At 47.0% G+C, this 27,375-nt stretch overlaps 1 protein-coding gene across 1 annotated transcript in view; it reads left to right on the top strand.

The window, feature by feature from the left end:
* Positions 1-9,745: 9,745 nt before the first annotated feature.
* LOC144146994 (uncharacterized) overlaps positions 9,746-27,375 on the top strand; it is a 32,866-nt gene continuing 15,236 nt past the window's right edge. Inside the window, exon 1 of the mRNA XM_077678992.1 lies at positions 9,746-10,659. Within this exon, the coding sequence (XP_077535118.1) occupies positions 10,642-10,659 (18 nt within the window). The 5' untranslated portion in view covers positions 9,746-10,641. The remainder of the gene's footprint in view (positions 10,660-27,375) is intronic.

The raw sequence follows: 27,375 nt of genomic DNA, 5'->3' as shown, positions 1-27,375 counted from the left end.
TTTGCGAGATTATAATAAAACAAACTGGGTTCAAATTTCAGTACTTCGCGTGGCGACGCAACTGGGTAATGAGGTGCTCGTTAGTGTAGGGCTACGAGTAATCTAGACCACCTGGAGATCTTTAATATGCGCCGAAATCTCTACGCATGGGCGCCGCCATTTTAAGGGCGAAGCACCTTTGGACCTCGCTTTGTACGGGGCTTGGCGTCCGTGTACAGAGTGTTGCGCATGCGCGAGGAGCATTGTATTGGAGTGGGTTGGATTCGATTGAATTGGTCTGGAATAAATTGAATTGTATCGGATTGAATTGGATTGGAATTGTGTACACTGTACACACGCGTTGTCACCAATTAGCATGCCCGAATGGGCAATGCCACGGGTGATTTACGGCAAGAATGATCCCCAATGCTTCGCCCACTCGTCATGCTTCACTTTGTGGAGATGCGTGAATGTTTCGTCTGCATTACAACCCGCGTTTTTGGGCTGAGCAGTTTGCAACACCTTGATGACACTGAGACATCTCGGCGGGTGGGAAATTGGGATACGCCTCAAAACAACACAAAATAACCTAAACAGTTGCGTAACTGAAGACCACGAAAACGGCATGAAAAATCGAGAAAAAAATGCTCGCCATCCCGCCCCGCGAAAGTGCATGTCCAGCGAAGCTGTTGTAAACCACTACAAATGCAGATTTGGGTGGGAAGAGGGGGGCATGAATGTTTCTCGACGTCTCGGCGGGCTTGCCGCTTGCGCTCTGCTTTTCTGGCGGCAAATGCTGGGTCTTGCCTAGCCTGACGCATGCAATCTGCGTCTTGGGAAAGAACTGCTCTGTTTAGGAACACTACTCCTGCCTAGCCTTCAAACATAATCTGCAAACATAATCTTTACCAGGAAAACAGAGGGGGGAAGGGGGGGAGGGGGGTCCCATTAATGACAGGAGCCTTATCATTCATCATGTAGTTGCGACGCTTGTAGCGGTTTTTTAAAACGGATACTGAGCTCTATGCTGTATGCCTGACAACCCTGCCGCAGGCGCTCGGCGTCCTAGGCGTGAACTGCTGAGTCCTGCGTGGGTTTTTTTGTTTACGACACAAAATTTTCGGACCAACTCGAGGTTAACAGCTTCACTTTAAAAATTGAATGGACGTCCGACTGTAGATATATTTGCGTAGGCGAATTTCATAAATCAAAGTTGAAAACTGGGCCTGGTGATTCGGGATCAGAATAATTAGTGCCAGCTAAAAAGCCGTGTACACAAGCACTGAGTGTACAGATGACGATGAAAGGCTAACCGTATTTTTAGCTTGGTGTTTTTACCGAGTTTTAAGTCTGCCGATCATGAATTTCATGACTCCACAGCAGTTTCACTTCTACGTAACCAACCTCACGCGCGTCAATGCGCGAGGTGAAATTTGTGAAATTTGCTGTAGCAAACGATTCATAGTTGGCAAAACTGGTGATCGTCGACCAAAGTTTTGTTTTAAAAGGTAAACAAAGTTTCGGCTTCCATAGGGAAGCCTTGAACAAGGCTTCCGTGAACAAGGGTTCGGTATGGAAGCCGAAACAAGGCTTCCGTATGGAAACCGAAACGTTGTTTTTTTTATATTTTTAAATAAAACTTTTGTCGGCTACCACCACTTTTTTTCAACTATGAATCTTTTACCCAACAGGTCGACATTTTATCGAACCTGAGATTTCGGCAAATGATTCAATGGTCATCAATGATTTAGTACCCTCACATCACACGATAGATATATTGATTTCCCACCTTACGCTCGTTTCGCAAATATCATAGGTAGGAAAAAGTTCCAGTACCACTAGATCGGCGATTCCCTTCGGTATCCTCTGTGCAATACGAGAGTCGTGTTAGGTTTGTTGCACTAAGACGCTTTTCTATTTTTTTTTTCGGGCTATCCCGATTGCTGAACTCCGGGGAAACAAAAGAGCCGGTCCCTGTCGTTACGCCCGACACTCGCCTGACGGCGCCGCCGGCGCTGAGGGCGGTGCGAGTGGGCGTAACTTAATGCTCCCATTGTTTTTTCGACGGCTGAAAGCAAAAACTCAGGCAAGCCATTGTTCCCCAAAACATAAGTTGGAGTTGCAGCTTCATTTTTTTTTTTTTTTTTCATCCGAAGCTTGTTTCAACGATATGGGAGGCGCCTTATTGTAATCTGTCATTGTTACCGACTCCGAACAGTCTATGCATCCTTGTTCGCGCATGCCAAATGCAGCGGAAAAAGGCTCTCGAAGAGAGTGTTTTTTAAGCGCTGAAAGCCTCTCGAAGAGGGCTAAACTTAGCACAGCGCGCTATCGTTCCGGGAATCCAGGAGGCAGAGCATAGCTTCAGGGCAGCCGTTGCTTAGATTGTCTTTAATGACCTCAGGTGCTTTCCACTTGCCTTGTTCACACGGGATGGTTCTAAAACAGGAAACTAGAAAATAACAATGGCCGGCTTTAATTAGCTATTTATGCAACAACAGCAAAAAAATGGCTCACACCAATTATTAAGTAACAACACAACATCCGTATCACGCGCAGTCGTTTCCAAACGAACCGTTTTGCGGGAATCTGTAGCCGTTACTATTTTATTATATCTCAGAGGGAAGTGCAGACAAATGGCTTTACATAGAAAATGATTTCCGGGTAGTTTGGTCTTGCTGTAAGCAGTGGCCTTTATCCTAGTCTATATATTAGGCTTAATCGAAATAAACTCGCATAGTTCAGCACCCCGTATCATCTCGTCTTCTTCCTCCTGTCGCAGCGCTGTTTAGGAATGTACCAACAGGCCGCTTTTCAACACTCTTTTTTTTGTAAGTGGGGTTGGAGAGAAAACGGGAATGAGTGCGCAGCAGCAGGTGTCTGCAATTGATTGTTAAACACAAAAAAGATGGTCGCCACCCCGCACTGCGAAGATGAATGTCGAGCGAAGTTGTTGTAATCCACAACAAATGCTGATGGCGGAGGGTAAGAAATGTTTCTCGTAGTCTCGACGGGTTTGTCGCTTGCACTCGGCTTCTTTGACTGCAGATGATGGGTCCTGCCTATAGCCTGAAGCAAGTGCTCTGCGTCTTGGGCAAGAACTGCTCTATTTAGTGAGACTAATCCTGCCTAACCTTTAAACATAATCTGCAGACATAATCTTACGAGGAACACATGGTGGGGGTAAGGGTCACCGGCGCCTTATCATCCATAACGCGGTGTCGATACTTGTTTTGTGGTTTTTTAAACGAATACGGAGCTCTATGTTCTATGCCTTATTAGCCTGACGCATTCCCTCAGCTTCTTAGGCGAGCACTGCTCGATACTGCCTGGGTTTCTTGTTTACAACACAAAATTCTCCGACCAATTAGAGGCTAAGAGCTTCGCTGTAAAGTTTCACCACGCGCAAAATCTGCTGCCTCCGCCTACTATCGTCGTTTTCGCTTGCGGAGAAGCATGCAATGGAACCACGACATGGCGGTGCAGAGGCGCACCCGTGTTTTGGCTATTAGAGTCGAAAGGAAAGAAAGATGCTAGCGGCAAGGACACAGCCAAGCAGAAGCGACCGCGTGGCTCGTAAAGAGTAACAGTCGGGGTGCCGTTGCTCATTGCGCGTTCGTGCTCCCAGGCTGCGCATCTGCCGCAGTTGAATAGGAATTATTTTTGGAATTACCAACGAGTGCGAAGCCGTATGAAGTACATTAGAATTCTTAGGCGCATCTGGGAAGGTCGTCGCGCAGCTGACACACTAAGGCTCCGCTGAAAGTGAACATCGGCAGACGCGCAGACAACCAATCCGTGACCTCATTTGAGGAATAGAAACAGTAATGCTGGCTCCGGGAGAATCGAAATATGTGTAGGAGAATAGAATCCGTAGGGTGCCGGGCATGGATGCGGGCAGGCGATGCCACTGGCGCTTTTCTGGATAGTCTGCTTTGGAGTGGCGGTCAGTGTAATGCACCGTCCAGGGCCTGTACGTAGGCCTCCTTGATTCGCTTCAGTTGAGTGCGACGACTGCCGTGCGTCGGTTTCTATAGGAGTTGTGTCTGCGTTCTGTGTTCTTTCTTGCCTCAAGGCCCTCTTCGAGTGGAAGGAATGTGGCCAGGCATGTGTTCCGCACCCGACTTCTTACTATATGCCGCGTTCGATGGCACTTGAATCAAGCAAGCAGAGAAGCAATCGCACGAATTTGCCACGATAGAAAAAGCAAGGATGTTATGTGCTTTAACAAACCATACTGACGTTGCAGCACCTAATTCGTTGCAAACACCACTCAGCGCCCAGTTTCAGTGGCTGTGTTCTGACCAATCAGCGAAATCACAGATGTGGAACCAATTGATCCAGTCAAATTGAAATCAAAGTGGGACAAACTGATTCAAACGAATTCAATGGGCCTGTGGGCTCATTTTGCTGTTGAAAATCGGGGAGCCATCCTGTACCGTAGAAATAGACGGTCAGCGAAGCTGTACGGTTCTCCCAAATGAACGAACGATAAAATAATCTGACACACTCAACCACACCAATGCATGTCTAAAAGGTTGTATTATTTGGTCGAACTTTTGTAACAAGAGTATCCTTACGGACCCCATGGCACAGTCAGGTGTTCTCGAACACAACACGCACCATATTTTCAGCAATCACCGAAGCTATGCATGTTCTCTGGCTGTGAGTGTTACATTCGGGTAAATACAACATTCTCACTGGACGAATTCTCTGACAAAAATAAGATAAACGCAAGCCGTGGTACACAAGATCAGAGCCTGGGCCGCTATCACGAATCCCGTGCTTCCGAAGTGGCAGGCGTACCGTCCCTGGCACTCAAGACACCTAGCCATGATAAACACACTGAGGTGACCACCGTGACCTGCTCTTCATGCCACGCATGCTGACGAGGCCCACAGTGCACCATGGGAGTTCCAGGGTCTTGCGGAACCGAAAAAAAAAAAATTGGCCGCGTATCTGCTCCTTTCGTTGCAAATGACGTCAAAAGACGATAGTCTTTATCGGCTTTTGCGAAGTAAATGCCTCCCTTCGCTATAACCACTCGCCTCTCATGTCGTTCCCCTTGCGTCGCGCTCCTCCCAAGGTAAAGACGCCAAATGTTTGCTTAAATCATTTTAAATTTCCCGCGTTCCACTGCTCCAAACCGGGTTTCTCGATGCGAACGCTGCCGTACGGCGAAGACGCGCGTTAATCGAGGCACCCTACTTCAACTTTTATAGAACCGCGTTTCCCTACTCCACGTGCGTTGCAAGCAGAACGTGGAAGCTATCAAGTGGAACCTTGCGTAACTGTTGCCGGTTGGTTTCTTAAAATGGCGCCAGAAGCTATAGTGGCGCGGGCGACAGCAGGCGACGGCGGAGTGAATTCTTTTTCTGCAGTTGATGAAGTATTTAATTTCGCAAAAGTGAAGCATGCTTGAATTTTTATAAAGGAACACTGCAAATATCACTTCTGTATTGATTTGTTGTCTCATATTTGCGTAATGTCTTGTTCTTTTTCAACAATGTTGACAAGTATGAACATTACACCGGACCAAGACGGGTAGATTTAGCTGTGACTATATAAGACCATTGCGCAGGCATTGTTTTGCTTTGGTCGGGTGGCTGAATCGAGTCACAGACAGACAGACGGACAGACAGACATACAGACAGACATACAGACAGACCAAAATTTCTGGGTTTAAGTAGCCCAAGAAAGACTATCGTCTTTAAAAAAAGAAAACGATCTGCCACCGACCGCCAAGGCCAAGACCCTGGAGGTGTGGGCCTCGCGGTGCCCGGGCCGGGCGCACTAAAAGGCGACAGTCGTGTCCCTGTGGACGTTTGCAAGTGCCACGGAGATAGACAAGAGAATGTAGGTGCTCTCACCTTCCTTTCCCGCTTTCTTCAGCCCTTCAGCCATGAAATCGCGTGGAGTCACCCTTCTTCAACATAAATAAGCATCATCCTTTATTATAGTTTCTGTATTAGTAATTATTGTAAATGTCTTCATTTTGTTTCAACCACACCATTCTGTGATTTTATGCCATTAATTACCCAGAATCAGCGTTATCCGTGCCTGGGGTGGACGGGCCTTCACTTGTTCTCACGCGCTGTGCTACGCGAGGCTTTTATTGCAACAGCAATAGATAGGGAATGTCGGCAAAAGCCTTCTCGTTCGATCCGTCCCCAGGGCGACCGAATAAACGAGGACGAAAAAGCGTCCAATCGATCGTCAAACCTTCGGAGAACCAAATCGCCGAAGGAGAACCAACCCATGAAACGATTTCTTTTTGCGCACTAAGTAAACGTCTGTACAAAATATTTCAATGTAAAATACGTGGTTTATGAGACAAAGGTGTACTATTGTACTCCTCCTTCAATATCGATGCGTGTAGTGTCTTACACAGAACCGTTCCTTCTTCGCGATTTTGCAGTAACCGTTTTTCCACACAATGGATGCCCGGTTTCACCCACACGCCGTGTGCTCTGAGATCATATCAGAGCTTTACGGTCGATAAACCCGTCTATGGGGAAACACATTAGTTTCTTTCACGACCGCGGTTTTTTTTTTTTACAGGACGCCGTCGGTCCCACTAAAAAAGCCTTCGCTATAAAAAAGTAAGTCCCCGGGAATTTCAGCTTGAACGTAAACAACGAACTACGGCTGAGAAGAGAACATGAACACAATGCTTTTTACGGTAAAATTCAAGCTGTAAATTTCAGGTAATAGAGCCAACCCGCCCAATCGCCAGAAATTTACAGGAAGTAATGGCAATACCGGCGACGAAGTGCCCATACTGGTGGTCATTAAAAGGAGTGGCAGGAGCGAACACGCATGAACACTGAAACAGTTATATGCAAAGCCTGATTGACACTGTGTACCAGGAGCGCCGTATTGCGGGCTTATAAAGCCGGGGCAAGGAGTGCGCATCGGGCCGATCGAGCCTCCACTTCGCGACGCAGTGTAACGAAATGCTCACGCATTCTTGAAGATACATCAATGCTTCTTCAACTATGATTTAATCTGTACTCTGATGACGCAAAAAATCTCGCTCAACGCGAGGCTAACAGCTTCGGTGCAGTATTGAGGGTTTCCTTTTCCCTCAAAAAATTGTCTTGCGCAAGGGAAGCGAAAATTGGTGCTCTGTGTAAGACAGCAAACATGGAAGCAGTCGAGCAACGTTGCCGGTATTCCTACTAGGGCGACGGGAGTTTTCATTCATGCTTGGCCATACATTACGTGAAGGATTCGGAGAGACATTTAGGACTGTTTACGTGTGGTATATGCGAAATGATTACCTCTTTAATAACGCTGAGGCGGAATACACGTAGCGGTAAATGTAGGTCAATGGGTGAATCCTTCATCCTGCAGTGGGCCTAACTAGGTTGTTGAGTATGAATTCTGTTGTGCAGGTGTAACACGTGACGGTAATGTCTTATAGCCGTAAGATGTATGCAGGCCTCGCGCTAAGCCCAGTCACTACTATATGCGCCTGATCTTATGCTCCTCTGTGAACCCCCGACTACGGCTGGGAGAATTGTGAGTGGGCGTCTCGACCTCGCAGGAAAAGCGCAATTCATGAATGGGCTGTGGGCTATGGTCGGATGCTGTCATCGCCACTCATATGCCCATCTGAGTGGGTGCGTTGTTAGGACACCATAGCCAATGGGGATTTTGACGATGGATTTCGGGCTCGGTGAAGCCAATGGGAATTTCGGTGACAAGTTTGAGAGCCAATAAGAATTCTGCTGAGTGGTTCTAATGATGGGGTTATGGGCATGGGTAAATGAGCCATGCAATGCGTGAGCGATGCTGCAAGAAAAACCCCTACTCCTCAGCAGTGGGAGATACGGTTGACCAGCGGTCGCACAGAAGACCAAGCACTCCTGGTAACCAGGGCTACGACGGCACGGTCGACACATAGCTTCCTGAAATAAGAAGCCACTTCTACAATTACAATTCAAACAAACCTTGCCCCACTCTCTCTCTTTGTCTATCAAACAACTTCATTTATAGGCATTAAGGTCTTTTCTTTTGGAAGAGCAGAATTTATGTTGTAAAACTAATACTTTTTACTGTCTAGTGTTGTCTAACAGCGATGTTCAAGAATGTTGCGCGTAAACTGACTACAACCGCTGGATGTAAAATAAGTACACCAGATGTCTTGCATGATACCGGACTCGATGGGTTCTCATAGATCTGCTGCCCACTGCACCGCTCCTCTCGCCTTTTTTTGCGTTCCATTTCCCTTCCTCCTCCTCCTTTCTTAACTCGCCTACATTTTATTTCCATCCTTTTTATTCTTCTGTCTCCTTCCATACACTTCACGGAAGAATCACGAACCAGAAAACTAAGACGGTTAAACATTTAGGCCGCTTATGATCGGGTATTTAAAAAGAACATGAGCGTAAATAGGGCGAAATAATGTAGAACATGAGATGGACACTTCACGAAAACTGGTATTCTCCGCTAGGATAGCTGGTTTTGGAAGTAAAATGTTCGGAACGTCGAAATGTCATTCCCACGATCAGATTGTGGGGATCTCGCAGGAATATCGAATTGATACTTATTTTTGCACCTTTATTGCATGTGCTTAGAAGGTCTGAAAATGTTACCCAGTTCATTGTCAGAATTGGAACGAGTAATCACTGGATGGCTTCGAAGTGCCAGTGGCACTTACAGCGGTAGTGCACACAACACTGGTGACTTCCGTTTGCATTGAAAAACATTCGAAACCATTGATCGAAGTCTATTTAGTTAAACAGATAAGCGCGAAGTCAGTGGCCAGTATTCACGAACATCGCGTTCAAATATGAATATGAATTGGGAAATGCAAGCGCGCTCAGCGTGCGACGTGTGCACCCGTGTTCGCGCAAACACACAGCCGAACCTCCACCGCACTGACAAACCGCCGCGGCATACACGTGATTCTGCGGAAGTGCCGGCGTCCAAACGGGGACACCCCGTCGCGTGAGCCTTTATCACCGCAAGGCCCGCTTGACGTCCGCATCACGCACATCCGCCGCAGATCGAACGTCGCCGGCAGCAGCGCCGCGCTGTTCCTGCATGCGACCGGCGGACAGCGCGCATACCGGCGACCGGGTCTGCGGTGACCGCGCCGAGCACGCACGCACCGTGCGCGAAGTGAAAGCGACGTGTGCAGGAATGCGTCGGAGAGGCCAGTAGGATCGCGGAGAGAGGGAGTCGAAAGCTGCGCGCTCACGATTCCCGTTCCTCGAACACACATTGGATAATAAAAGCCCCTGGCCTGGCGCAGGTTCCGCGCGGAGGGAGAGCGGACCGGACCGCCGACCAGGACAGAAAAGATGCACGCCGCTGTTAGTCGATTTTAAATTGAATCGACAAGCGGTTCCACGAAGCGACAACGCTGCGAGAATACGCGCGCGAAAGACAGAAAGGAGTGGGGGTTGGGAAAGGAAAGGGACCACGGAGAGAAGAACTGGGCGATCGAGTGCTGGCGGCTCACCCGTTTCGTGCTCGCACCACCGGAGCCGGTCCTCTGCGCCGTTACGGCGAGGGGCGAGCAACGGGACAGATTGACTTTCTGAGATGCACGCCGCTGTTAGTCGATTTTAAATTGAATCGACAAGCGGTTCCACGAAGCGACAACGCTGCGAGAATACGCGCGCGAAAGACAGAAAGGAGTGGGGGTTGGGAAAGGAAAGGGACCACGGAGAGAAGAACTGGGCGATCGAGTGCTGGCGGCTCACCCGTTTCGTGCTCGCACCACCGGAGCCGGTCCTCTGCGCCGTTACGGCGAGGGGCGAGCAACGGGACAGATTGACTTTCTGAGGTGCCGGCGGCGGTGTCTATCGCTGGCCCACATCGGGGGACGACGTCGGTAACGTTCCCCCGAGCACTCTCCTGCCTGATCGGCGTCGACGTCCCTACCCCGGCTGTGCATCTGCCTGGTGGAAAAAAAGAAGAGGAACCGGAGGAAGAGGACGGGTTCTTTTTCGAGAGGCCTTCGCGTTGCCCGCTGCTTTCCCCCTCTCGTAGCGCGCTGTAAGACTGAAGCGAGTGAACGGGGGAGGGTCGCTGCTTCATATTACCTTCTTTTTTCCCCTTTTAATCTCGCGACGGCCGAGAGTTACTCGCTGACTGAGAAGAAAGCGACCGCGGCGGAGAAGAAGAAAGGGAGAGCGTGTGGCAGGCATGCCGAAGACGACGTGCTTCCCCGGAACGTCCCAGCCGAGGCTGTGCCGAGGCGACCAGAACGGGTAATTGGCGTCGGACCGTTCGGACCGTTCCTCTTGCGAAGCGCGCAAGTTAAACGCGTTCCGCGCGCGCCTCCGGTGTCCTTGTGGTGTGTCGGCAAGTGTGTGGTGTCCCTGTGGTCACTTCGGTCGCCGCCCTTCTGTTCACGCGGCTGCGCAAGCCGTTGACGTCGACGTCGTCGCCTCTTGCTGGGAGTTGTGGCCGCGGGCCCGGGAAGATTGACTGTTCTTGTTAAGTGTGTTCTCGTTATAGCGACGTCCAGGACAGGCGAGAACTTCAAGTGACTGCGACGACAGGACCGCCGCCCGCGACTCAAGATGTGCGCGGTGTCCGGCTGCCAGTGGCGGTTCTTTGGAGAGTTGCTGGTGACGGTGGAAAAGTCTCGCATCTGCGCCGCTGCTACATGTCCGGGCTGGCGCTGACGACGTTCGACTCAAGATGATCATTTTATTCGCGGTGAGAGGACATTCGAATTTTAGCAGAGTTATTTGTTTCTATTTATCTGTGCCCTCAAGACCAGAGGCATTTCAGAGGGGAGCGGGTTACAGGGTTGTAAACAGCACTAGGCACTAACAGTAAGTAGTAGGCACATTAATTAGTACACGCACGTATAAATGTGCCCTAATCCTAGAACGCTCACTAGTGCTGCCCAAAAATGATGATTGTCTTTGATGACAGTAGCTTGTTCAGGAAGGCCGTTCCAATCTTGTGACCAATCCAATCGGCTCCAATCCAATCGGTTGTGACGCTTCCAATCGGGGAAGGAATGACTGAAAGAAGGCTTTGGTATTTCATGACATGCTGAACTGGGGATTTATAATTGTGGAAGCATTTGGCGATGTCGGGGCGTACACATGCAAGTACGTTTGTGTTCTGAGGCGTCTGTCACTGTTGATGGCGGTCGCATAAAAAGCTAAACCTCGTTTTCCGGATAGTGGCAAAGAAACTGTGCTTACAGCATTTAAGGAATTGTTCGCAGTTTGCGTTTCTGCTTGTTCTCTGAATTCTGCTTTCCCAGTAATTCGATATTGTTTTGCAAAGTATCCGTGGTATTCGTTCTGGTGAATGAATCTGCACTCAGGGTGAAAGAGAATGCGGCGGGATTTTACCGTTTTTGTTAGAGAAGTGCATCCATCGGGTTCATGCTTTCATGTCTGGATTCGTAGGATGACGTTTATCATAAGCGTAATCTCACAAAATAAGCGCCATTTCGTTGTTTTAGGAGCTTCACGTAAGAAATAAGAAGTTCAGTGCTGGTCATCCTTCAGTAAAAGATGACCAGCGGAGTTAGACGCAGTCCAAGGAGGGGACGCAACAAAACACTTTCGATAGTAATTTCTGATTGAGCGTACTTACTATCGATAGGCTGGATAAAACTTTGACGACTAGAATTTTATTCTAGCGGACAAATATGGGCCTGTTCTCTTCCCTCCCCTAGAAACTTGTTTGCACAGCAGACGGCATTTCAGCAATATTTACATCTTCGCTGCGAACTACTTAATTAAGGCATGTAAACGAAACTCGGCGCAATAATAGATTCATCCTTGCGGCTAATTATCATACATTTTGTGTCGAGATAGCTCCGACGAAGCAAGAGTTACAGCTATTTTCACTAAGCGTACTCTTTCATTTGACGGCTATGTATACCCGGTAATACCGTACGTTGGCAACTTCCCTGCGGACTAAGTAAATACAGCAAGTAAATGAAACTGCGTAATGATGAAGTCGTCCTGGCTATCAATTTGAGGGAAATTTTTTGGGCTGCATTCATTAGAAAGGGAGCTACAGTGCACTCATAGTAAGGGTCGCTTTGCCGCAAGATTAATTTTTCTACACACACTGTCGACGAAAGCAGTTTTGGTCAGAACCTAGTCTATAAAAGCTCCGCTTTAAAACGCTCACGTTTTCTTGGTGTAAAGTGGTGAATCGCCGAAAAATCATTGTGCCTTCTAATATCAGCTTTGGCATTTTAGCGTTGTCCACTCGGTTATAGTTTCCCGTTGTGCTGTTCTACGTGTGCGAAACGTCTCTGGAAAAACAACTCGCCTCAGTAATTCTGAGAGCTAGTATTATTCTCTGCTGTTCTGGGGTTAGAATGTTAATGGACGATTACGGCGTGGATTCAGATTTTGTAATCCTTTACATTCCTGCCTCGTGTTGAGTGGCAATAGACCGCGCTTACATTCTCGTAGTTCTTTTGCTTTCTTTATTATCTATGCTGGTTACTAAATTTTCGGTTATCTAAAAAGGAGACACAGACGTTTTTGTAATTTTGACGACACCAGTAGGCTGTGACGGGTTTGGTAATCTGCGTGGCAGGCCTATTCGAAGGGTGCGGAGTTTCAACAAACCTTGGACTATGATCCTGCTGTGCTAAATTGCCACATGAAAGTATCTTTTTAAGAAAGGGCATTTTAATAATTAGCTGACTGATACGTGCTCTTCCGAGACATATGGGAGGACTGAAAGGAAAATAAGTCCGAAGTAAACTCCTGTTAACGCACTTTAAGGGTGCGATTGTCGCAAGAAATGATCGAGAGATAGATTCAACACTCTTGGGGTTTTTGATAAGGATATAGTGCCCTACAGCGGATACAGAAAAAATATTAGTACACTTCCCCTTAGTAAAGAAGGTTGACCAACCAAGCTGGACGAAGTCCCAGGAGCGCACGAAAAAAAAAAACGCGTTTGTTCGTGATTTGTGATAAAGCATGCCTCCTAGCCAACGAGCTGGCTGACACCTGACAGGACTACAGTTTCATTCTAGCGGCCAAAGATGGGGCCTTTCGTGTCCGTGCGGCGTCGCAGGCATCTCACTGCCGGCAAAAGCAGACAACCCCAAACCCTTCGATCAAGGAGGACAGTAGACAGGTCACATTGTGCCGTGATACGTAAGGACATGTTAAATATCTCGCAACAGCACAGCGGGCATATGTAATCGCTGAGAGCGTGAAACCGTGCACGTATATTCGGCAAACGGGGTTGTGCACGTACTTAGACACCAGCCGAAATATCGTGCCGCAAACCCTTTAAGCTCACGGGAAAAACACCGGTTAAAACGTCACACCAGGAGCCTTTCAAGGAGGGAACACAAAATGGCGGGGACGCTTTTTTTGTTGATGCCTGCGCATTTTTGTTGATGGACAAGAAAAATACCCGGAACCATAGCCAACGGCTTAGCTGTGTTAAAGTATTGACAAATGCAAATGACGCGGTTAAAACCATGGTGTTAGAACAGCAACAGCAATAATTAACCATTTCAAGGAACATCGTTAATTACGTACCGCCCTATCGGCAAACTCGTAATGGCCTACTAGACGCGTTTCCAACATTTACATGCCGGCACTCTCTAGATACACGAAGTGAGATTATTTCACTCTGGCAACACGAGTAATTTAAGAAATGATGCACATCAGAAAGCCTCGGGCTGAGCGTTTCGCGTCTGATTGTAATGTATACTAAGGAGTAAATATCTACTCAGAGAAGTTCATGCAAGCCACGGACAAATCACAAAGTATATTCCACGACGTACAGCTAATTTGAGGAGTGTGCCACCTTATCACGCCACCATGACGCCTGCTTGTTTCTCCTACTTAGCCTCCGCGTTTCCCCCGCCAAGGTCGCAGTGTGAAACGTGTGTGTCGAGCCGATTCTTTCTTTTTTGTTTTCTTCAGCTTTACTAGCGTTACACGTACTGACAACCCGGCGCTTTGCGTGTGGGGTAGCAGAAGTATACCGGTTTTTCGAGGGAGCCTAAACACACCGTCGGCATATGCGACCTCTGTAATTACGCTATCGCCCGCGTAAGCTCGAAGTGAAACAAATGAACAAGTTGACCCATTTATGCCAATACCGAGCTAACCCAGGTTGCCATAACCGCATCCCACAATGTTAACCGCTCAAAGTTCCCCCGAAGTCCTTGAGAGTACATTAACACACCCTCGTTCGGGAAATAAAAAAAAATAATTAGCACGGAATGCCCAGGCGGTCGTTCCTCCTTCTTGCAAAGGCATGGCTCCCCCTCGCCTGTCGTTTTACGCTTAGAAGAGTAAACGGAGCCCGGCTCTGTCAACAGCGTTGTTGGAACACAGATCAGGTTCTGTTGCTGCAGCGTTCAGTGAATTCTTAATGCTAGCGTTTCTAGAAGGAAACGCCAAGCTGCCCTTCTGTGCGAAAAAGCGGCGGTGTTCTACTTCAGCTCATATTAAAGTTTCTCTCCCTCTTTCTTTCTTCGGTACAGAAAATTGCCGCAGCTTTATAGGGTAAAAAGTGTTTACAAAATTTCAGGATTTGTACCGAAGTGCGCATGTGGAATAACTCCAATTAAATAAACGAATAGTTTTAAAAAGAAACCTGGTACATTACAGTGTTTCACCGAATCGAACCCTGGTTATAGGAGCAGAACGCGTTGCCACTACGCTATATCAGCTTTTTTTCCTTCACGCTCGTTATATCTCTTTTGTTCTCCAACCTCGCTATATCAGCTTTTTTTAACCACGCTAATTAACTTCTTACTTCAATCTCGGTGTATCAGTTCTTTTTCTTCAATCTCGTATATCAGCTTTTCTGCATCAACCTCGCTATACCAGCTTTTTTTAACCAGGCTATATCAGATTTTTTTCTCAAATCTCGTATATCAGCTTTCTTCTTCAACCTGGTTATATCAGCTTTTTTAAGCCAGGGTATATCAGCTGTTATTCTTGAATCTCGCTATATCAGCATTTTTTCTTTAACCACGCTGTACCAATTTTTTAAAATTCCACCTTGTTATATCAGCTTTTTTTCTTTAACCACGCTATATCAGTTTTTTTCTTCAACTACACTACATCATCTTTTTTCCTTCAACCTGGCAACATCAGCATTTTTTCTTTAACCACCCTATATCAGCCCGTTTCCCGTAGCGGAACAGGACCTACCTTAGTGCATGTGGCGCTGATGTCATCTCGCATTACCGGTGAACCTGACGGAACGCGAGTAAAACAGGTGCACGGAAACGACGGAATGCTCTGATTTTTTGGGAGTTGGGTATCAAGTGTCACTAGCCAGCTTGTAAAGTACTTTGCGCCAGGAGATGAAGAAAAAAAAACCGAACAAAGAGGCGACAACACCATGTAGAGCACCCATTTCCTGGCCAATCCCCCTGAGTGGGCATGAGCCATCTTTTTGGCACCACCACCACCACCACCATCACCATGTACCAGCGGTCGTTCATAAGTGTCGCCATGTGAAGTCATATTGTTTTTGCCCTGAAAGCACGTAAGCAGATTGAAGTGCCGTGAGGAATTCTTTTATTGTAGTCATAAAAAAAAGCGATTCGCTGAAAAAAAATCAAGGCCCGTGGTTAAAACTCGAAGCTATTTCCTATGCAGCCTGAGTCAAAGTCAAAGTACAAAACCCGAACTGTTTCGACCATATCGGTATGGCGCAACCTGTAGACGTCGGTGGCTTCAAAACGCGAGGTACCCAGGCTCCGTTCCGACCAGGCCACGAGAAGCGTTTTTTAAAGACGATAGTCTTTCTTGGGCTACTTAAACCCAGAGATTTCTGTCTGTCTGTCTGTCTGTGACTCGGTTCAGATTGAAACAAAAGCTGCGGAGTGGTCTTATATATCACAGCCAAATCTAAACGTCTAAGTCAGGTGTCAGTGTTCATACTTGTCAACATTGTTGAACAAGTACAACACATAACGCAAATATAAGGCAGAAAATTAATACATAAGTGATATTTACAGCGTTGCTTCATAAAAAATTCATAGATGCTTGATTTTTACGAAATGAAACACTACATCTACTACAGAAAAAAAAATTCACTCCGTCGCCTGCTGTCGCACGCGCCACTAAAGCTTCTGGCGGCATTTTAAGAAATCAAAAGGCAAGAGGGACGAAATGTTCCACGTGATTCTATAAACTTTGAAGTAGGGCGCCTGGATTAACGCGCGTCTCCGCCGTACGGCAGCGCTGGCATCGAGGTACCCGGTCTGGAGTTTTAGTTTTTGCTCAATATATAGGCATGAACGACGCGCGTCACGCCACCAGTTTTAGTATAGTTCGGAACGGCTTTGCCTTTTATATACTTCTTGCCTAGGAATTCTTTCAACTTTGGCCTGGTGGCTGACTGGACAGACAGACAGACAGACAGACAGACAGACAGACAGACAGACAGACAGACAGACAGGCCAAAATTTCGCGTTTAGCTAGACAGACAGACAGACGGACGGACGGACGGACGGACGGACGGACAGACAGACAGACAGACAGACAGACAGACAGACAGACAGACAGACAGACAGACAGACAGGCCAAAATTTCGCGTTTAGCTAGACAGACAGACAGACGGACGGACGGACGGACAGACAGACAGACAGACAGACAGACAGACAGACAGACAGACAGACAGACAGACAGACAGACAGACCAAACTTTCTCGTTTAGCTAGACCAAAAAAGACTATCGTCTTGAAAAAAGAAATACGGGGCGAAAGCTAACAATGAGCGCTAACAATTGCTTCGGTCGGAAATCATCGGGCCGTAAACGGCTCGACGCCCATTTGACGGCCACGCACTCGTACGATTGATCGTCGTTACCTCAGGTCTCGCGTAAACGCCCTGTTGTTTGCGCGGCCTTGAATGACAGCGCGTAAGTGGAGCGGCCCGGAGGACGCTGGCTGAGCTTTCAGCGCGTTCTTTTCGCGCCTGTTTTATTTTCTCGCAGCGCAACTCAAAATCGGTTGCGCCTGTCACGGGACCGAGTTTGGGCATGCTTGTCTTCGAGACAAGGCGGCGGTCGGACTGCCCACAAGCGCTAAGTTGGTACACAGAATTGTGCGAAGAAAGCGCCGGACTTTGCGCCCGTAGATGTTTGCCATCTGCTGTGCGTGCAAAGCCGTCAAAATCTGTCTGCGTTAGAGGTTGCGTGTTTCCGGCAATTTCTTTGTGACGTCACAAAATCCTGTATGTACAATTGATGGCCGGAGACCTAAGGGTACCTTCTGGTGGGGCCTTCTTGTGGGGCCTCTAGTTCCACTTTATCGTATCACTTGAAGGCTAAGGAGCTTTTAACAGGCTGATGTCTATGTATTCAGTGCTGGCCTGTATTACGTCATTCCTACCCACATTACGTCACTTAAGCACAAAATAACAGTTTTTTATGTGTCTTGCGTTATTTCGGTTTAAAAGCATATTTCGGGGATGGAATGAAGTTACGAAAGGCTGGTTATATTAAAGTAGGCATGCATGGTTGTATTTTGTCCTAATGACCGCTAAAACACAGCCACAACGTTTCGCCCAGTTGTGATGACAGAATTCTTCACTTACGTAAAATATTGTCGTATAAATTCTCACGCACATTGAGTTTTCCTCCGATTCGGCCTGAAAATTCGCGCATATGTACACAAATTTGAAACTTGGTTGGGCCCTGCAGAAAGTAATCTGTGCATACAGCAAAAAGAATCGACTTAATAGTGTCTTTGCAAAATTTTTAATCATTCCAGCTGTAGTCCCAGAAAGGCGAGCTATAATCACAGCAATAAGAATTCCTTTCTGATTGTCCTTGTTGCGTACCTTGATTTCATATTTTGTTGTTTATATCTACGTATTTCGTACCGTACGACAAAATAATTTATTCAGTACTTACCTGTAAACTGGGTTCGTATGCGCTGAAGTGTTTCATAATCAGTTTGACGTTTCCCAGCTATTTTTTTTTTTTCAGTTAATCAGGTTTATATAACAGTCTTAATACTTTCATGTATGTTGTAACCTTAAGCATGTATTTAAAGCTGGGATCGAACTAGCCCGCGAAATTTTTTAATTGTGCACCACCTCAGCGACGTTTCGCGGAGAGATCTTAGTGGAAAGACGCCCAGCAGGGTAGCAAGATAAAGAAAACTTTTTTTGAGTTGTTGGAGCGATTTTCTTTTCCAACAAGGTACCCCTTCAACACTGCTGTGCGTGGGTGCCGCATGGAGCGTGCTCCTTGCCGAGTTCGACACAAAGCTGCAACTCTTCTATGGGGTACGCCACAGTGGAACCCCATAAAACAAATTAATTTATGCAAGCTGGACGTATCGCTAACGTGGTCCGAAATCTCGAACACACAGGGGGTTTTTCTTGACGCCTAGGCGCAAAAACCAACGCTCTGTTCTGCTTTTCACTATAGCGTTGCGGCGCGTCTACTGCCTCGCTGCCATAAATTATGTACGGTACAACAGGCTGCAAAAAATGGCGCCCGTTCGGCCGCTCCCTGAGCCAAGTGCACTCGCAATGCACTCACTAATGCCGTCCGTATGCAGAAATATACAAAACAACCCCTTTGACCAGCGTTGCAAGTCGCACTGCGAGGGCTTCCGGTGCCATTACAACAATCAGGAAGCTGTTGATGCAGTGATAAGGTTCGCTTGCGAGACTAAACTGCATCCTAATTTGACCGCACCTAGACCACTGACGTCACTACGCTTGACCAGTGAAAGGCCAACGCAAGAGAGGCGTCAGGAGGGTTGATGTTGAACAGAAACAGCTGTTGTCCGCTTGTGGCCCTACAGTATAGGGAAAATGAAGTTCCTGTGGGACTTACCTGACCTCATTCCTATAGGACTGACTTCATGACCCACGCGCTTAAAAACCATGGTCCACCGATATGAAATGGTGTACCGGTTTATTAAAATGTTCTTAACGGCGTAGTTTTATCAAGGTTGGAAATATGTGACATCTCAACTGAAATAAAAAAGGAAATCTCTTGCTGGCTAGAGAGGTAGCTCCATCTGGTGAAAATTGGACAAACCAAATTGGGTTTCTTTGTTTATTTTTTATCTCAGTAAGGAAGTGATATATTTCTAAAAGACGCAAAGTAGGGCGGTAGGAAAATTTCTAGGAATTTGTAAAACATTGCGTATCGGCACTCGATGCCTGTTTTTGAAGCCCGTTGGTCATGGATTAGTGAGTCCCATAGGAACGTGATTAGGCGTGTTATCCTTAAAAACAAGACCACACAATTAAAGAATGCATTCCTAGCTCGAACGTTTAGGGCTCTGACGCTTGACACACCTGCCTATGCTGTGCTCCAACCTTTCTCCTTTGTCCCGTCTGCTTTGTGGCCATTTTTAGAGGCGAAGCTCCTTAGGGGCTCGGGCTGTTGGCGTCTAATGTCGTCGTCATAACCGTCGTCTCATGTAGTCACGGTGCTAAAACACCGGAACACTCGTTTACACCTCGCGCTGGAACGTAACGCGCACTAAAAAAAAAACAAAAAACACCGGGGCACTCGTTTACGCCTCCCGCAGGAACGCTTTGTAAAGCGTTCAAAAAACACGGGGACACTCGTTTACGCCTCGCGCTAGGACGCTTCGTGCCTAAAGACACGAGACTTTTACAGCAAAGCTGTACATAGTTACCCTGCAACGGTTTCATCTCCGTTGGCAAAAAGGCCTAGGCGCCACGAGAACAGTTATACACTGCAGGCTTCGCCGCTCTCCAGGTTCTACATAAGTGGAGATGTTCCGAAATTTGTTCTTCCCCACGAGCAGGATAGCAAACTAAGCCACAGCCAGGTCAACTTTTCTGCCTTCCTTTCATTTCGTCCCTTCCTTGGTTCGATGGCAAAGGAAACAATATGATTGGGTAAGCATGGCGCGAAGTTTGTTGGTGCATATTCCTGCAAATGCAAAAGCTTTTTTCCCTTCGTTGCGCAGCCACGCTAATGGGACACAGCTTGGCACTGTAGGCAGCAGTGCAACGCTAACAATGCCAGCCTAATGACTTGGAAGGACGTGACGGTAATGGGAGCTCGTATGTTAAAACAGGCGTACGCTACCTCCCTTGATTGCTATCTGGCTCGGTCGGAATGCATTACAGCCTTCGTCGTGCGGCGCCAATTACGAACTAGGTGTGACCCGCTGCGTCAAACAGACGGGAAGGTCGACGCTGAATGTCGTTCGATTTGCTATAAGCACCACTGGTACCTTTGTTTTCTTCATGGTCGCACCAGACCGCATTTCATCCAAAACGACAAGCATACCGATTTCGGCCACCGGCGTTTTGTTGCTCCGCGCATGGTTGTTTGAAACAGATCACAAAGAGGCAAAACATAGGTATGCAGAACTGGCAGCAGCCGCGTTCTTTTCTCCCATGTGAATAAACCTTTTTTGGATATCCGCCTGTCTCGTGTACCGCGTGAAGCAAGGCTTTTAGTTGTGTCACATTCTGGGACTCCGGGGCAACAATGATACTGCACCTTTAAGAAGGAATGTTTCGCTGCGTGTTTCTCGGTATTCTGGACTAGAAAAAAATGTAATTCCTGAAGTGTTCGCATGACTACACCTGCTCGCGTCTGAGTCGTCATGTACATATTTTTTTTTCTTTTTGTTCGTTTGGCGTTGTATGCATCCCCGTCACCATTTACTCCACTTTGAACATCATAGCTGTTTAGGCCGACACCAATCCGACCGTCGTAGAAGAAAACCCCGAAGCCGCAAGAAACAAATGTGGTTAGGGAGGTCCCGGGAACCGAACCCGAGACCTTCACGCTGTGCAACCGGCAACCTAATCACTGGGCCACCCCAAAAAAACCGTGGGGAACGGGTTAGCAATGGCGGCGAACAATAACACGTGCAAGAAAATTGTAAAGAACAAAAACGCTTCCGGAATCGAAAACGTTTTCGGAAACGGTCGGAATCAAACTTGGGTCCCTCGTGTTATGAAACCGGCGTCTATCCAATCGGGCTATCATCTTCTTTTTTTTTTCTTCGGTGTATTTAATTCAAATATAGAGAAATATCTATACAAAAACATTTACAAATCTTGGCGCTTAATATACAAAGTGAAACGCGTAACCCTTAACTCGGGGAACAAAACATTGGCAATAATTCCCATTAGTAAGGGGGCAGTGATACACACCGGTGCAAAGCAGGGTACTAATGAGGTCTCAAATAATTTGGTCATAGTAGCCTCTTAGCTTAATTATCATTTGACTAAAGTGCAACGTCGACTATACCATCCACTCAGCGTTTCTGTCTAACATGCGCGCTTTCCGTAAACTGCGTAGAGCCATCAGAAAAAACAAGTCCTAAGGCACATTATCGCAGGGAGCTACAAGGTATCGCACACTGTGCGTTGTTAATTCAAAGTATTTTTGTAGTGTCCGTTGAAGCATGCCCCATAACAATATAGCGTATTAGCAGCCAATGAAACAATGCTCAGATGTTTCTGGAGCATACGAAAGTCTACAGTCAACAGAAGACGCAAAAATGTTCATACTGCGGAGCCATGTTCTAACGGGCAAGGTTTCCTCATGTAGCTTGAAAAATAAAGATTTTGTATAGCTAAAAGGGGCATATTACAAACGCGCCTAAGGACATCATCACCTGGCAAACCATCTTAAGGGGATCTGTAGAGGGGTGCAGAAAAAAGCATCGATATTAAATCTCGGTAGAGTGTCTTGCGCGATAACGTAAATAAATAGTCAGTGCAAAAACGAGCCAACCAAAAGCTGACAGAAGAATACACCTTACGCATGAATCTCCAGAAACCGGGCTCTGAGGAAAATTTAGAAAAAGCAGTATTACCTGGAAGAACATCCACAAGTTCCACTTGACAAAAAGCTCTAATAATGGGATGGAATGAGTCACGAAGAAACGAAAAACGCAGGACTAGTTACCTCAATTAGAGTTGCGTAAGCCCGAGCCCTCCCGCACGGATGGGCCTAAGCAGAATGTCACGTCTCATAAGCACCATAGAAAACGACCATACAAATGTCGCGAAGGTCCTGTGAAAACCCAGAATCTGGATCCGCACACAGTGCAAAATTTCTAAAACATACAGCAATTTTGTAGCGAGGAGCATGTTGCAAAAGTTGAAAGTCTAAAGATTATGCTGAACGCTGAGCGTTTGTAAGCTATCATCGCATTCCGGGCGCATAACATTTTCTTTGGGTTCAAAGTGCGGGTGTTGGCTTTGTACGTGGCTGCGGGTTCACTTTATGAGATATTTTAATGCCTGCGGACGATACCATCTGGGCCCGCCTGTAATGGAGAACTTCAAGCGGCAAGTTCGGAAATAAATGTCATGTGATGATACATGGAGCGGAACCTTGGCGCCTTACTACGAAACTTGAAAGCAAACTTAGGTCGGCTCAACGGGCAATGGAACGAATAATGATCGGAGTGACATTTAAAGACCGAAAAGGAGCTTCCTGGATCAGCGAAGTAGAGTTCAAGATATCATAGTTCAAATACGCAAACGGAAATGGACTTTGGCCGGCCACTCTAATTAGGTGAGGTTACATAGCGGACACCACGAGAGGGGTCGAGAGAAAGAGCAAGGCCAATTACTCGGTGGAAAAAATAAATAAGGAAATTCAGAGGCAAAGAATAGTCTCGAGCGGAACGGGACAGGAGCGGTTGAAGGTCAATGGGAGAGGCCTTCGTCCTGCAGTGGACCTAGTGGGCTGCTGCCGCTGCTGCTGCTGCTGATGATGTAACAGCCGGGTCTCCGACAAAGGGAAAGAGGTCGCCAGCTCTGTCGTTTCTACAGCCTGGCGCCACTAGTTCCAGCTGCGCTATTTATAAAACTATAATTTGTTTTGTAAATCAAGCATGCGTTTATTGAACTTTATCTTTAGAGCTTCGTTTCGTGCATTTTATTGCGTGTTTTTATTTTATTTTTATTTTCATTTTCGTTTTCATTGTCGCCTTCCTTGTCTCCCAAAATTCACCTCACTTCATTGCAGTCGTCCCCGTCTGGCTTAGCAAGCACTGCCGCTAGCATAGCTGACCGCTCTAGTTAACATCGAAAAGTTCTCTCCCTCTCTCTCTCCCTCTCTGTCTCTCCGAGATATGCATCGGTATAGTATTGGTTCCTCCCAAGAAAATAAGAAAAAAGAAATTTGAAAACGATTTCAAAGAGAGTAATCACAAAAAAGATACCTCATCGAGCTTCTCGTACCACAATTGAAACAAAAAGAGCCAACAGGTGGCACGCGAGTAGTGCGCATGCTTGGGAAAGCAGAATCGACTTGAACAAATTTCAATTGCAGTATTTATAGGCAGAAGGTAAGGAGAGACAAACATCCTGAGGGATGGAAGGGGAAAAGAGGATAGGGTGTAACAGCGGCACAGGTGTATCGCCTATCTACGAAATGTGCACTGAAGTAAGGAGATAACGAGTCAATGTTTTAGAGACATTTTCAGTTCGGCCGACTTATTTCGGTGATACGGCTGTGAAATTTTTGTCGTTTCCTGGCATCGCTTAAAGGGACGGCCGTCGATACTTCCGCCGAACTTCTTTACCGAGCGTTTACTGCAATAAACTCGCAGAACATGTGAAATGCACTTCGGCCTCGGGCGTGTGGTGGCCCTAGTCGGCTTAGTACTGCCGCTATGTGGGTTAGAATTTATGCATGCAAGCAGGCGTCAAGTAACGCCCGCCAAACGGGCGTCGCTACTAAGCCGTCCGACAGCTTCGGACGAGGTCACCAGTTGGACTGCCAAGCGCGGTGGCTATATTTCCTTGGCAGAGCTGCTCAGAAAAACGCCAGCACGTAGACGATCTATTGCCGTGTTAGTGCACCGCATTCGCTTAAAACTACCCCTATCACTTACTGGTTCCCGCATTTACGAATTTATTTTCGGCAGAGTTCGAAGGTGATTTTGGAGGGCCCTTTCTTTTTTACAATGTAATTAGTTTTTCTCGTTCACATACCCTGCGGCAATTCTGCGGTTCAGCTTCACCACAATTCCCCCAATTGACCAGTCCACGCAGCCAACAATAACATTTCGCCGAATGAACATTCCGTGCATACGACTTACTCAAACGTTCTGTCTACGGTGTGGCATCAAACAATGCAAGCATGGCGTTCTGCACTGCGTAACGACACAGCGCACGTCACCTGTGTCAGTCAAACGGTGTACCCGTTGTTCACTCGCTGAGTTGGCGGGGAGAGCTGGTCACTCGAACCCATTGTGACGAAACAAAAACCAAGGATCGCCTCAGAGTCTAAAAAAAATCTGAACTGCAAAAACGCATTTCATCACTTCTCGTGTTCTTAGGGTTGACATTCATAGGAATCCTGCGTTAGCGGACCTCTGTTGCCGCAAGAAATGTATTCTTCGCATTGCAAGTATTTAGGACAAGCAGTTCGGTTTCAGTACGTCAAGCCAACTACAGGCTTTAGAAGAATGAATTTGACTTCTGCGTAACATACGGAAGCCATCATAAAATCTGTGTGAGCCCTTTAAATATGGAACAATAGGGAGGGGCTGGGATAAACATTTGTTTGGTTTGTCTTTGGGAGTTTAGAAGCAAAGACTACAAAGAGACAAAAATAGTAAATTGGGTAAAGATGTGTTCTGGTCCTTGATGGAGTCCTGAATAAGGGCTATCCATACTACGCATCTGATCCACTGAGTTGGAAATATATTATGTTGTTCTATATTATCACTACCTTTAAATTCACTTGTTTACATTTCCTGTTTCCTAGTGGCTTGACAGGTGCCTGTTTAATTATTTGTTCTCAATCTATACGTTTCTAATTAAATAACTCAAGTTAAGAAACAGCGTTGCACTGTACTTGACTTGCCCCGTCTTCTGTCATGCTGTCCCAGAAGTATTTCACACCCGCTATTTTACAATCCAAAGGTCACTAACCAAGTGCAGATCAGAGTATTTCGGCGACCATTACCGCAAATCGTCGCGAGTATTTTCCCGCTCCATTACATCCCGTCTTCGCGTCGCCGATCGCGCGTTCCTCGGCGTCCAATTAAGGCGACGCGCTCTCTTTCTGCAAATGCGGTCAGTGCACCGGCGGGCACGCTCCCCCTGAATCGCGTTCAAATCCAGGACACTGGCAAAGAGAACGCGCCGTCGGCCCGGGGGCAGCCCACGTGCTTGTCACCGTCGGCTGGCTGCGCATTGTTCGCCGCGCAGCCAGCCGAGGACACAAAGGACGAGAAGGGCTCCGCAGAGAGTAAACGGGGAAAACAACCTCGTGCGTTCACACCTCAGAAGTCTCGCCTGTCCAAGGAAAGTTTTTCTCGGGCAAGAAGAAGAAAGATATGCAGCAGCAACAAAAGAAACATTATCCTTCATGGAAATTTGTGGTGTGAAAGTTATGCTGTCCAAGAGCTTCCACAGATTACTCTGCCCTTTACTTAACCCTACATTTCATAACCAGTTTCTTACTTAAATGAAGTGCTGTAATAAGTGACAGTTTATCAACCCTGTCAAGTTTTGCTTGGGTACATAGAATACCGTGGTTGTTATGGTCACGGTTGCCTTATTCGTAGCGTGATAAAATACGGCCCTGAAGCCATTTGGAAACAAAACTTTCGTAACTGTATGGTAAAGCACAGTAATTGGTCGTACCAGCTCCTACCAGGGCTGGCTGGCTCAGATTATCCATGTTCGGAGCTTGCAGACCGCAGTGTCGCGAATGTTGGCGCATTTGGTAACACCTGCATGGAAATGGGCAACAACCCCAGCATACCTCGAAGGGCCTGGCTAAAGAACCATATTGGTTTCTTTAAGGGTCATCCTAAGGGTGAAGGTTTTATGCCACCCCGCGGCGTTCGTGTTTTTTTTTTATGTCTGCGAATCGAGTCTGCTTTTTCGGCTTGTTTTGCCACTTCACTGACTGCTCTTTCAATTTCGTCGTTGTCCTACGCTGCTTAAGTGCTGGTGCGCCGTATTTATCACTTTCTGCAATATTCTCTCCCCTTTTTCTCACTCCTCGTTTTCATATTTCTTGTTCTTCCTTTGTACCTTGTCACTACAGTGACGTGATAATGACTGCGCCGCTGCTTGCCGAATTCTCATTAATCACAGTACGTAAGGCGCCCAACAAGACGAGGACCATGGAATAGGGCGGCAGGAGATGAGCATTCGTGATATAATGTCGAAGTGGAAATCAGGAAACATTTGTGTAAAACTTCATCGAAGAAGGCCGATTGCTGACGTGCCGAACACTAAAACCAGAAAGGTGTCTCTTCATGAATGCACAAGCGATCAAGATCTTCAAATAAAAAAAACTTGACAGCCGTTGGTTTCATCTAGAAATCAAAGATTTAATGCAGAACACGTGCAAAGCACGTGGTGCTGCAGCTTGGCATTCGTGCGGAGCCTGCTCTATACTTTTACGTAGCATCAAGCCTACCACCGCTCCGTGTCTTCGCTATTGTCTCGGCTAGTTCCCACGTAAATAGAAGCATGAATCCCCTCCTTTCTCTTGTCCTCGCTTGGGCCACAAACAGACAGAGCTGCTGGGCAACTGAAATTTCACAGAAGTCCCGGCTGTACCGGGAAAAGAACCCTTCCTCACCCCCCTCCGCCCCTCTCTCACCTGCTGTCTTCACCCCACACGACCTCTCCCGACTTTTCAAGGGCCGCAATTGTTTCGCTGTTAGAACTGTCTTTCTTCAAAATTTCCTAGGGCCCAAACACCCTACTTTCCACTTTCACTTCCCCACTTAAGCTAGAATCCTCCTGCTCAAATAAAAGCTGTCTCTATATCTCTGTCATCGTATTGTCCATTTTCTATAAAAAACAGGCCTAAATGCATATTCACTGTGGCTAGGGAGCCAGTAAGGTCAACATTCAGACAGTGCGGGGAGCACTCCTTTATTTCGCCCTTGTTTCGTCTAGTGCCACGTAGTGGTTACTTTAGGGGGAAAAGGGCATGATAGGACAGGAGGAAGAGGTATCTTGGCTCCGTGCATGTTTTCTGAGCTGCCTATTCCTAAATACCTTTCTTTTTCTCCGCAATTCCCTGAAACCGTTTTCCTGTTACCACGAAATCGAAGTTCGTCAAAGCGTGATATTGCGTCCCTGTACCAGTTTTTGCAAACCAGCATGCGTATTGCACCCACCACCTTCACACGAGCTTTCACTGAAAACGCACCCCTCTGCATGCCGCCGTGGAAGGCTGAACACTGGCGCCGAACACGGCTCCACGTCTACACACGTAGAGACCCGGTTGACAGTGATGTAGACACTGATTCAGTCACGTTATGGCCTTTAAATGGGCCACGAAGACACAATGCAACTCGGTTCAAATTGAAAGAACTAGCCAGTGGTAAATCACTCATCTCCGTTCTAGCAAGTAAGGCCCTATTTTAACTGAAATATGTGAGACATAGAGAAATACGTTGATATGCCGCGCTACAGGGACTTAATATGGGCCCGAACTAAAA

The sequence above is a fragment of the Haemaphysalis longicornis genome, unplaced genomic scaffold (assembly GCF_048455015.1).
Source record: "Haemaphysalis longicornis isolate Haplotype H1 unplaced genomic scaffold, Haemaphysalis longicornis Haplotype H1 scaffold_7, whole genome shotgun sequence".
In the NCBI taxonomy this organism is placed as follows: Eukaryota; Metazoa; Arthropoda; class Arachnida; order Ixodida; family Ixodidae; genus Haemaphysalis; species Haemaphysalis longicornis.
Note: the sequence above shows the minus strand (reverse complement) of the source record. Positions and strands in the feature narration are given on the sequence as shown.